The sequence below is a fragment of the Cyrtonyx montezumae genome, unplaced genomic scaffold, assembly GCF_038088225.1.
Source record: "Cyrtonyx montezumae isolate F1298 unplaced genomic scaffold, pur_monq_1.0 scaffold_3, whole genome shotgun sequence".
Lineage (NCBI taxonomy): Eukaryota > Metazoa > Chordata > Aves > Galliformes > Odontophoridae > Cyrtonyx > Cyrtonyx montezumae.
In genome coordinates this window covers 87,990,254-88,003,085 of record NW_027072034.1, presented here as the reverse complement: position 1 = coordinate 88,003,085, position 12,832 = coordinate 87,990,254, and the positions used below count along the sequence as shown (strand labels likewise).

The window sequence follows — 12,832 nt, the reverse complement described above, 5'->3', positions numbered from 1 at the left end:
ATGTTATCCGTGACAGGGACACAAGGAATAAAAAGAGGGAGAGAGGGAAGGAATAAAAAAAATTGCATTGTCGGTGGCAACGCGGCCGCCTGAGTAGAGCCCTGCGCTCTGGACTGGGGAGGGAAGGGTATGGAGATAACAGATGGGTCTAGGAAAAAAATCACCGGCAACGATTTGAAGAGGAACGGTAATTTTACTAAACCTAACAAAATCGAACAATCTGGGAGAGACGAAAGTATCCAAAACCTGAGAATCTTACAGTACTAAAGCTGCAGGGGAAGCACACGCGCTTTATCTCCACGGCAGACCGAGAAAAGCGGCCGAATTGCGGCTGGTGTCCAGCCCAGAGCTCCACCCCCCTTCATCTCAACGCCAGCATTAACTCTTTAACTCCCCAGTATGATGTTCTGACGTGGAATACCAGCATCAAAACCACAATACCACAACAGGTTGGAAGGAATGTTTAAGATCATCTAGTTCCCCCTTGCTAATAGGCAGGGATATCTCCAACTAGACCAGGCTGCTCAAAGCCCCATCCAACCTGCCCTTAAATGCTTCCAGGGAGGGGGCATCCACAACCTTGCTGGCAACCTGTTCCAGTGTCTCACCACCCTCACAGTAAAGAATTTCTACCTCATATCTAGTCTAAATCTACCCTATTCCAGTTTAAAACCATTTCCCCTTGTTCTGTTGCTACATGCCCTTCTAAAAAGTTCCTCCTCAGCTTTCCTGTAGGTTCCCTTCAGGTACTAGGCCACTGTAAGTTCCCCCCCAGAGCTTCTCCTCTCTGTGCTGAAGAACCCCAACTCTCTTAGCCTGTCCTTGTAGGGTAGTTGTTCCAGTGCTCTGATCATCATGGCCCTCCACTGGAGCCACTCCAACTTCTTGATGTCCTTCTTGTGCTGGGGGTCCCAAAACTGGATGCAGAACTCCAGGTGGGCTCTCACGAGAGCAGAGTAGAGGGACAGAATCACCTCCCTCGACCTGCTGATCATGATTCTCTTGGTACAACCCAGAATATGGTTGTTCTTCTGGGCTCTAAGCACACACTGCCAGCTCATGTTGAATCTTTCGTCAACCAGCACCCACAAATCCTTCTCCTCAGAGTTGCTTTCAAGCTGTCCTCTCTGTATTGAGACTTGGGACTACCCTGACCTAGATGCGGGATCTTGCACTTGACCCTGCTGAACTTCATGAGACTGACATGGGCTCACTGGTGCCAGCACCAATCCCCAAGGAATGCCACTTGTCACTGGTCTCCATTTGGACATGGAGCCGTCAACCGCAACTTTCTGAGTGTGACCATCCAGCCAATTCCTTATCCAGTGAGTGGTCTATTCATCAAATCCATTCTGGATTTGGAAACAATGGATGGAGGAAGACTGGAACCTTTTACGTTGTCTCTGGCCACCAGAAAGATTGTAAGGCAGTGTTATGTTCCTGTGGTTTGTCTAAGCTTGAGCAACATATGTGGTAAATCCAGACTAGGTTTCACCTTTTAAAAGGGTGTTAATAGGAACAAGGCACAGGCATTACAAGCTTTATCATAACTTAAGTTGCCTACTGAATTGTTAAGTTCATGTTGAAGTCCTTCCTATTCAATTTTCCACACTGTATTTATTCAGCTATCTCATTTGTACAACAAATATGCATGTATTACAGAGCAGCAGTGGTCTCTTTACTCTAGGTTTCTACTGAGTTACTGCAATGTACGTTTATATGTCATGACAGTTAATTATATTGCTTATTTGCCCCATACTCAAGCTGTCTGAATATAAAACAAATTCCTTCCCCTCTCTAAAGAAGAACAAGACTAGGAGTCCTTCACAATATTGTTCAGAGATTTCCTCTGGAGACAGTAAACACAACAATTGGAACCCATACACGGAATTTCAGGGAAGGATAGCAGCAGCATGTTTGTAGCAGAGCAGAGCTGCAACACCTCAGATAGATGCTGCTGGCCTTACAGTTACAAGTTACACTGGTTCCCATCCTCTCATGGAATCTACTGCCCCTGGATGAGAAATGATTAAACATATGCATTATCATTTAACATATGCATTATTATTAATTCAGGAGGAGATAATATGCATTATCTCCTCCTGAATTACTTTCAACTTGTTATTTTCATGTAAACTGAAAATGTCAATTATGTGTATGAATACAAAACCAAAGAACTGCAGCAACTCAGGAGTGGAATTCCAGTCTGTTAGCCTTCCCTGCTATGGAGATGATGACTTCTTTTAATGGAGAAAAAAAAATAAACCAAGATTATCAGACTTAGTAATTTAACTTCTAAATATCAACTGGACAGTCCAGTAAATCTTTAACAGATACAGTTAACACTTACCATAATTGCGTCAGGACAAAATCTTACTCCCCATAATGGAATCTTTAATGGACAAAAGAGCTACTACTTTTAACTAAACATCTAAAAATGCTGCATCCTCCATGCCTAGATTATTACATTATGTATTATGTGTGTGGTAGTAGAGGTTGAACCTTTGCGACAATATTCCATTACATTTTGTTGTTGTGAGACAGATGGTAGCAGAAGGCCAACATAACAAAATGGTGTCTAACATGGAAGCATATGTGAAGGCATATCCATGCAGAAAAATCTGCACCCGTTGACAATCATGGATGCTTACTGAACACTTACAGAGACCAAACAGTGGATATTAGCACAGTGAGGTGGTGGGTGGTACATCTCATCAGTGGCAACAGCAATATGAAAGACAAGCCATGCTCTGAACAACAGTGAAGATTTTTATGAATGTTGCATGCAGGCTCTTGTTCATCACAGACAAAAATGCATAGCTAATGATGGTGAACATGATAAAAATTGTGTTCTGTAGCTGAGACTTTGCTATATCAAATAGCTTTATTGTGCTGCTTTATCTGTTGCAGTCTCCATGGAAAGAAATAAGAGGCATTACTTTTGAAGCAACCTACTTGGAAAAGGCTAAACGTAATTAATGAGCTACCAACTAGACCAAACAACTTTAGTGGCCAAAGTCGTGTCTCTTGCTTTCTATCTAGATGACAACAGGTGTGCACACTCTGGCTAGCTCATAATAGCAATCTGATGTGTCTGAGATATTGTACAAGCTCAGCACAGGTGATATACTTGTCTTCAGCTTGCTGATGAGTTCTAAACACACTGAAATTACAGTCACTGAGATATCTGTGGAAATAATTTTCAGATATCTCCAGACTGTATGTAACATAGCTGTTCTGCCTGTTTGGGTGGGTAACATCTAAGATTTTCTCCCTCTGGAGAAGAAAGCAAAAATTTTAAATACGTGCAATATAAAATTTGCAGCTAGAAGAAAAGAGATTTGTTCAGGGAAGACATAGTAACCCTGAAAAAGAGTAGTACTATCTTCTCTCTTTTTTCAAATTATTTTGGTGGTCTAAGTTCTTAGCAGCTCTGCTGAAGACAGCCCTGAGAAGCTCAAGTTTATCACTCAGTATCTGCAACCCCAAGAAAAAAAAAATACTTACAGAAAACTTAGCATCATGCAGTGTCCTAACCAAACTAAGACAAGTTTGCTTTCTGATGTTCAGTGGGAATGAGTTTCACAACCAGTTACTGAGAAAAGCCTCATTCCTGCTAGAATGCGGCTGTAAATCAAAATTTCTCTGTAACACTTCACAGAGTGAAGCTTATCTGAGGCTTTGAAAAACAGTGACTAGACAAGAGTCCAAACTATAACAAATGCTGTGAGAAACTAAAGCATTGTGCACATGTCCCATGTGGACAATGGAAAAGCAGGTGCTGAACAAATCTTTAAGAATGGTTCAAAACTGGTTGCACGACCTCTAAGAAAGGGGCAAGATGCAGTTCCTGAGCTAGAAGATAATAGAAGGCCTCACCCAGTAAGAGTAAATGCAACTTTGCTAGCCTTCAACAACTGTGTCATTTAAACACTCAGTATCAGTTGCCTCAGCTGCCTCTGCTTTCTGCTGCCAGCAATATCTTGACTGTTGAACCCTTACATATATTATTGCTAGGCATGATGTTGAGTTGCTGACTGCAGGTGAAAATAATGGACTGTCAGATCCATTCTCAGAAAAAGAATGTGCTAAGGTCATAAAAATCAGGATTGAAGGCATAGAGTATTGTATGGGAACTGCTGAATCACAGCCTGAACCACTGATTGGTCACCTGAGGTAAGCACCAAGTCAGCCATGGGCCCACAGGTGGAGGTGATATACCTGTGTGAGTGGAAGGGGTGGAGCCTGGGTCCACCTCTCCCAAACCCCATTTAAGGGCTGACCACTACCAGGAAAGGATCTCTTCTTGGAGATCCCTCCCATGTGGAGTTCCCTGCAAGCCTTATCATCCTGAAGGTGAGCCATCTTCTCTTTTATATTATTTGTATACTATCTATATAGACCTACCAAAAATATACTATCATCTATACTGTTTCTTCATGAAGTACCATCCTTGGGAGATATTTACCCCACAAGTATACAGAACAGGATGACAAAGGGAATTTGAGCTGCTGCTGACCTGACTGGATTTATTTGAGATGAGAGAGAAAATAAGTGCAGGACATGTCTCCAGTCCACCCTTCCAGCCCCTTCTACAACAGTATAATTCATTTAATGGAAAGAAACCATTCACTAATTTAACATATGCACCTTGCCTATCACCAACGAAAAGCTATTACATGTATTCATCACTGGCAGAAGTCTTCCAGACAGTTCTACTGATAACATTCATCTGCAGGTATGTGCTTTGGTTAAAGTACTCCCCTGTCCTGAACTTGTTTGTTTGATTTTCCATCTACCTTTTAGCCAGTTTCACTACTTCTGAATACAGTGCAAGTGCACCACTCTAATAACATGCAAAGCAAGGAAAGCAGCTCTTCCTCAAACTATTAATAACGACACATTTAGGAGGCGTTCATAGGGAGAAACAAGTAACAGGTGGCAAAGATAATGTTACATCAGAAAAGAGCAGAGCAGCCACAGCCCATGTGTCGAAGGTTAATGGCCCACATTCATTGTCATGTGCTAGAATTCACTTGGAACACAACCTGCCAATCCAAGTCCAAGAGTTAGTTCATTTTACTAGTTTCCCAAAGCCCAAATCAGGAAGAATTGCAGACACTGTTTATGCTTCAAATTAGTCAACTTTTAGCTGTTAGCTGCTGTATAAATAATTTACAGCACCACTGAATAAGTGCAAACTCTCACTATTTTTTTATATAATGTAAAACAAACCTGGCATCTGGAGTTAAACTTCCATTGCACAACAGGTTATCTGGCATATTCACTGCTTTAGTACAGTACTAGCAGTTTCCTAGCTCGGGTTCTTTAAGCCTAAAACTACACAAATATAAAACCACCTGATTCAATATCTCAATGCTTTTGTTACTTTTTTTTCCCACATGCAAACACCAACTCAGAACTTCTGAAAAATCATATCTTCATGTCTCAAAGAAACCTTCCAAGTATTTAGCTACCCACACATTTAAGATTTCAGCCATTTGCTTTTGGATAACATTTTCACTTTAGAAAACAGTGCTACTAATTCAATACTATAGCAGTTACTTTATCTAACACATATTTGGACAGTGTACTTGGTACAGCTGTCCAGAGCAATCAAGCAATAAAACAGTAAAAAAACTCTAGTCGTATATAGAGATGTAAAAATTCAGGGAGATTTAAACACCTCAGCTGAAATTCAGTTTTCTTCTGAAAAACTTTTTAAAACCACACTGTTTGATCTGTATGTATGTTATGTATGCATGTATTTAATTTATTTATTTATTTATATTTATTTAGGCCTGGGATGGGGTGTGACAGTTCTTACCCAGAATCTTTAAAAAATTTGGCCAATGGTACATGTCTGTATTTGGAGATACCAATACAGTGTCTCAGAATTTGCAGGTTTTGCTGCCTTATATTATCTGGCCCCTCCTGTTGGCTGGAGTTGCACTACACGCATCTATTACATCAAACTCAGGAATTTCTGAGATGTAGTGAATTACAGGCATGGCTCACAAGCTTTGATTCATGCCTGTGATTTGAAATATAAGATTGTGCTACCACAACATTTGAAGCATGTTGAATTATAAATCTTCCAAGAAGAAGTTTTGAAGTTTAACACAAGAAAAGGAAATTGACACAAATTTTCTGAAGTAATTTTTTTTAACTACTTCTGTACACAGTCCTGGAGATCCTAGCTGAAATATTACAACAAGAATAATATAAGTACACCTATAAACACAGTACGAATAATAAAAGTGCCTCAACTTTCTCATCCAGAACACAGTATCAGGAGTTATGCTTTAATTCCCTACTGCTTACACTGAGAAACAAATAGAAGACTGAGTGATTTACTTCATACTAGCCTTAGTGGTTTTCATTCAATCAATAACTTCACTTGTAAAATTAGTTCACTTGTAAGAAATACTGATAGTATTTCCACCAATAAAACTGGATGTAAACTCAATGGTGAAACAGTATCCAAAAAAATAAGAATGAGAAAATCAAAATATTAAACCAAGAGCCAGAAACATCACTGTTGTGAAGTGAAACCCATGGCATTGTGTATAGTACCACTAGCACTGGAGTAAAGGTTTTTCAAATCCCATGTCATGTCTCCTTATGAAATCCAAATTTCAGTGGTTGACACTGAAAATCAGATACCTTCTGTGGGTCCAGTGAGAGCAACCTTAATGACATTCCACCATGTAAATCCTTAAAAGCCTAACTTAGGTTGGTATGACACAGTATATAGACCACATTTACCTCTCTCTCATTAAACGGACAAACAAACAAAATCCCCAAAGCCAATCCCACAAGTACAAAAAACAGCATGTTGTCAGTTTAGATAAATTGTGTTAGTTCACAAGTTCATGATGATTTTTCTTTCCTTAAGGAATTCAAAGTGTTTTTAGTCTCTCTGGTTAACACCTCCCTCTAAGCACTGCTATTTTTCTTCCTGAAAATTCCAAAGCATTTCAGTATGATACCACAAAGGGATACAGTGTACTTCACCTTGGCATGAACATTTATTTAGGATCTCTATAGAACAAAGCAACTGGCTGTCGCAAATCCTACTTTTCCAAGGACCTTTTCTCAAAAGCCACTCCCTCTTTCTTTTCCCCTTTTATCACATCAGACTTCTGTTTCCTTTCTAGGACAGTTCTTAGTAGAGCAATTATTACCCAAAGTATTTTGTCAAAGGAGACACTTCCCAGCAAGGTGCTGCTGTCCCCTCCCAGGTAATCTCCCTCTCCATTCACAGGAGACAGAGCTGGTATTTTAATTTTTGTTTCTATTTTCTCAAGCAGGCTTGGTAATACTCTGTCAGAGGCTAATCCTTTAAGGGACCAAGTTCAGTAGCATACAATGTGAGGGTAGTAAAATTATGTGTCTGCAAGAATCACTGATAACTATAGTAAATGCAATTGTGACCTGGCAATTCCATTGCCAGGATGTACACAGTTTTTGCAAATTTAATTCCATTCATGAAAGCCTTATCCAGGCTAAATTAAGAAAGTTTTTGCCAAGTTGATTTCTGCCAACATACCAGAAGAAAATTAGCAACGTAATACAATTTCATAATACATCTCTTATATTTTGTCTATCCTTGTGCCTGCAGTCAATGCATACATGTACAGCATTGGTACTCACATAACACAAGATGCAGCTAATAAGATAGGAGAAGAGAGAGAAAAATACTGCCATTGCCTTTGACTCAGAATTTACTCAACATTGAACACAAATGCACAAAGAATTTTCTCTAAATTCTTCTCATATAAATAAACAAATAATCCAAAGTGTGCCAGTCACCATTACCAAATAAACTCTCCAGACCTAGTCAAAAAGAACTGTACAAATGACATCATAAAAGATTCATCTTACTCCAGGACAGAATTAGGACCTTGTACAATTAAGGAATGAACCCCAATGAAAGTTGTGACTGTATTCAGTCTTAAGCTCAGTGAAAATTTTTGAGAGGTCTTCTAGCTGTCACGTAACAGCTAGTGAGGCCACTGCTTTTAAAGTAAGAACTTCATAGAAAATGGATATCTTACAGAGTCCTTCCCTTACCCAGAATTTGACAAGGAAGAAGGCATTCGCTGGCCCACGTTCAAACAGCTCCTTCAGGCCCCCTTTTTTTTCAGGGAACTTGTCATAGATCTGTCGGATATCCACTGCCTCAAGGTAGGGATCACTGTAGCTGGGATTTGAATGCCCAATGTGCACAAAAAGGTGTTTGTTATACTGCAAGAACATGAAAAACAAGGGATTATGATTTTTTTTAGTATATTCTGAACATACAGCTTTTCATGAAAGAAAAGTTGACATTTTAGCAAACTGGAAGAGTCTATCCCACCAAAGAAATCCAAAAAGAGCATAAGACCACTTCAAAAGAACTTCAAGCTCAGAAAGTATGCAGTTCTTCTATCGTTTGATACAGAGCATGAACAGTGCACGGAAGGCTGGGTTCTGAAGATGGTATGAATGATTACAGAGAAAGGTCTGTACCCCATCTCTACACATCATTCCAGAACTGTTAACAGTAGATGCTGTCACCTTTATCCATAAGGAAATGGCAACAAAAGCCATTTATTGGGTATGGGAATTTTCTTAAAATTTTATATCACTTTCTAATAAAGGAGAAATACTAACTGAAAAGATTTCTGCTAATATCAGTTCATGCTGTTATTAATTTCTCATGAATACATCCAGCTTCTTGCTTCTTCTGAAGTATTACTTGTTTTTTTCCCACTATATTCACTCCTAAACCATTGCCTCGCATAGCTGCTGTTAAACAGTCTGGAATTACCTGAGATGCAGAATGCTACCTGTCACAAGTCACTCAGCCAAAAAACACCAAAGATACTTATCCTGTGAAGAACTGCCTAAATCACCACAGCAAGGTGCCAGCCAAATGCTACTGTCTTTTTTGAACTGCAGTTTTCCAGTCTCAGAGAAAGAAAGTATAACTGGCTTGTCACTAATGTATTTCTCAAGATGCAGTATCACAAGGCTTTAGTGAGACAGGCAAGTCTTAGTACTCCAATTTTATATATGGTCCACAGAAACACACTGATGCAAATTTGTCCCAGTTGACCCCAAAGTTAAGTTCTCAGCACACAAGAGAGATTATGTGGCTCCATGTGATTTAACCACCACTTGGTTCTGGGTCTATCATCCTAGGCTGAACAGGACAGCAAGAATAGCCCTGTAGGGGCTGTACCACTGTCTCATGACCCTGGAAAGTGAGGCCAGAAGCACATGGCATATAACTGGCTATAACGCTGGAAGTAATTCTGTCCTTTAAGAAAAGGATCTATTTTATCTGGGTTCTTTGTTTCCCACAGATGGCTTTCTATTCTCAGTAGGGAAAAGAAACAAGTATTTTCACACACATACAGCACATATTCACAATGAGTAGGAGCTACCTGAATACCAAAGATACACAAGGAGTAGAAGTCAAATATATATCTTACTGTGTCTTGATCTTGCTGTTGTTCCAAGAATGCAGAGAACTCTAACATCCAAAGTTTGGAGCTAGCAACCCTTCGTCCTTGCCAAGCTGGTGCTGATGATGAAGGTGAGAGGCCAGTAGGAGAGTCAAACCCTAAGCATACAGGATTTATACACCAAAACTGAGAAACAGGTAGTTGCAATAGTTCTCCAGTACAGAACCTATTTGTCAAAGCTCACTGATAACATTTTCTATAACTTCAGTCATCATAACAAAAATATCATTTGTATGTTTCTCGCTCCACCTGTGCTGTAAATGGCTTCTCAATCACACTCTGCTAAGACAGCAATTGTCAGAATTGGTATGATGTAGAAGATAATCTACCTGTTTTTGACTCCACAGAAAACATATTCAGAAACTTTAAGAGGACCTGGATGTGCCCTAGATGAGCAGTGAAATAAGTTGGCTTAGTACCAGACATAGAAGCATCACCATTAACATGATTAATTAACCTCTTAAAATGAGGAAACTGAGAAGAAAAATGCATTTATTATTCCACTTAATGAGGAATTGGAAAGGCAAATGTTATGACAGAATACAATCTTCTAATGCAAGCACAAAGGTGGAAAAACAACAGACAGATATAAACTTCCATTTTATGCTGGGAAGGAGGAAAAGAAACCCCAAAACAACCAACAAAAACAGAAAAAAAATGTTGCATCTAAAAAAAAAAACACAAACTGAGCTCTCTCGATTTAAGGATGTAAACTGGTGATAAGGGGAAACCATATGAAACTAATTTTGGGCTTACTGAAAAGTTTCAGAAGGTAAAAATATTTTTAAAAATAACCTTTATTTTATAAGTGCTAGCTATTGTTTATGTTAATATATAATTTTTAAGAAGTAACTGTATTTTTTACTTACCTGGTAATGGCAGTGAAGGCTGTAGAGCATAGGGTTGTTGAGAAAAAGGTTTCACACTATAGAGTATGAAAAGATAGTTGAGAGAGAGAAGAAAAGGAAAATATATTTCATCAACTGTTTGTATAGATTAGATGGTCAAAACAAACACTTCATTTCTCCCAGTATTTTATGAACCACTTTTCCCCACAAGACAGCTTATTAGTTTTTGTTCCCTGATCTGCCTTACAAAGATAAGCAATAGAACAAGAAGAGAGCAAGAACACATAGCTGGAGCAAAGAGCAGAACCTTTCCAGACACTTATCCTTAAGTTGGCTTAAATTTCCTCACAGAAACATATCCTGCTAGGTTAGGTGATAAAAGTTTGTCTCCACAGAGAGACAAGTAGCACAGAGGAATAACAGAAGGCAGAGTGACCTGAATAATATTCTGACATAGCTACATCCAGGGCCATTACTAGAGAACCATCAGCCCACCAAAGGCTTTTCTCTGCACTGGAGAAGGGGGAACCCCAGTAATAAGAGTCATAGAAATAAAATCCCTGACTAGATCAAACCAGGGCTGTCAGGGAGTCACCAGCCTCATTGGCTGGGTATGAAGCAAATAAGTCAGTTGGAGTTCACAGATGAATTGCCTTACAAACTGAGGGGACTAATGCCTAGATGGTATGAGATATTGAGACAGAATGAAAGAGCATTTAGGGATTGCAAAAGATTTATTTTGGAGATATTTAGGACAAGTACAGGGATAGAAGATGCAAGTTGCATATAAAAATATTAGTATATTTGTCTGGCCATGTCCTGTGCAGTACCAGTACAGTCTGTACTATCTTCATACTAAATTCTATTTCTAATTATTTTCCTGGGTAAGGGTCTCTCTGTACTCTGTATGTGCCTGTCTAAGTACTATTCATGGGACCAACTCATGGGTTACGGGGGCCATGTTTCTGTGCTGTCAGAAACTCAAGCAATTAAGAGTGTGCTCTCTACTAAATATCAAGCTAGACTAGCCAGCAAATAGATGACTTTGCAGCCAACTGTATGTCTTCAGGGAAAAGGCACCTTGAGGAGGCTACTTGCAGTGGGACAAAGAGATCCAGACCAACTGACATAAAGACTGTGCAGCCTTGAAGGGTGACTGAAAGCTAACTTCGTGTGTGTTTATCTTCGTGAGAGGCAAACTAGGGAAGAGTGAAATTTCAGGACCATCTACTGGGTGGACTATGTACCCAAGCCCAGCTACCAAAGAAATTCACTGTGTGCATTTGTTCACATACATAATTATGTGTATGTGTGAGTGAGGGATATGCGCAAGCGAACACAGTGGAGCTACAGCCTCAAGAGTTCATATGCTCAGGTTCCAGCAAAGAGGGAAAAAAAGGATACAGGGATAGCTTCTGGACAGAGCGCACAAATCCAGATACTGTATGGATCCACAGTGCGTGCCCTTAACACACCTTCACCCATATCACCCAGAGTGGGATAAAGAACGAGGCTGTTGGTGTTCTTTGTATTTGTACGAACACTGAGTCTTTTTTGTGGGAGCCAGTATATATATGTGCATATGTGCAATGTATATGTTTATTTGTTTCTGTGCCCACCAGGAAAACATGCTCAGCCTCACTTGCTGGTTGAAACTGGAAGCATGGAGATGCAGCAGTCTTGCCTCAGGCTGCTGGATTCAGCAGCTCATTAAAATAACCCACATTAGGCTGCCTGATTTAATGGGGCATGTTAAAGGAGTGTAATCCACACTAAAGATACCATATGAAGACATAGGGTTTTATTTCATAGATTCATAGATACATTAGGTTGGAAAGGACCTACAAGATCATCTAGTCCAACCATCCTCCTATCACCATCCCTACCCACTGAACTACTAAATCAAATCCCTTAGCACCTCATCTAAATGCTTCTTGAACAGTGCTAGGGATGGTGCCTCAACCAACTCCCTAGGCAGGCCATTCCAGTGCCTGACCACTCATTTTTCCACAGGTCTAATCTAAATCTTCCCCGGCACAACTTGTGGCCATTCCCTCTCATCCTGTCATTATTTATCTGGGAGAAGAGGCCAACCCCTTCCTCATCACAACCCCCATTCAGGATTTAAGAACGTCTTGTGACTCTAAGTTTATTTTCATCCATGGGCCTTAGGTCTCAGATCCACAGTCAGGGAATCTGTCTGAGAACAAGGACTACATTAACATTTCAAAAATCTTGAAATAGCTAATGTTGTTCCTCAAGGAGCATGGAGAAGGCACCTGTTCAGATGAAGGAATACTCACTCTTGTGAAGACCCAGCTTGGCCTGCCAAAGCTCCTTGCCAAAACTGCAAGAGAACGACATACAGTCAAAGGTCATTAATCTTAGAAGAAAAAATGCCAGACTCAGCCCCTGTCTGATGAAAGAAACTGTAAGCTCAGACTTAAAGATATGATTTAGCTGCACCTC

At 39.9% G+C, this 12,832-nt stretch overlaps 1 protein-coding gene across 4 annotated transcripts in view; it reads right to left on the bottom strand.

The window, feature by feature from the left end:
* TEAD4 (TEA domain transcription factor 4) overlaps window positions 1–12,832 on the bottom strand; it is a 49,327-nt gene that overhangs the window by 6,456 nt on the left and 30,039 nt on the right. For all 4 annotated transcript variants that reach the window (XR_010622538.1, XM_065742361.1, XM_065742362.1 and 1 more), the window contains 4 exons: window positions 12,667–12,710; window positions 10,385–10,440; window positions 9,483–9,613; window positions 8,077–8,250 (listed from right to left, as the gene is read on the bottom strand). Coding sequence is in view for 3 of the 4 variants with exons in the window: in XM_065742361.1 (XP_065598433.1) it covers window positions 8,077–8,250; window positions 9,483–9,613; window positions 10,385–10,440; window positions 12,667–12,710 (405 nt within the window). In the remaining variant the exon portion in view is untranslated. The remainder of the gene's footprint in view (window positions 1–8,076; window positions 8,251–9,482; window positions 9,614–10,384; window positions 10,441–12,666; window positions 12,711–12,832) is intronic.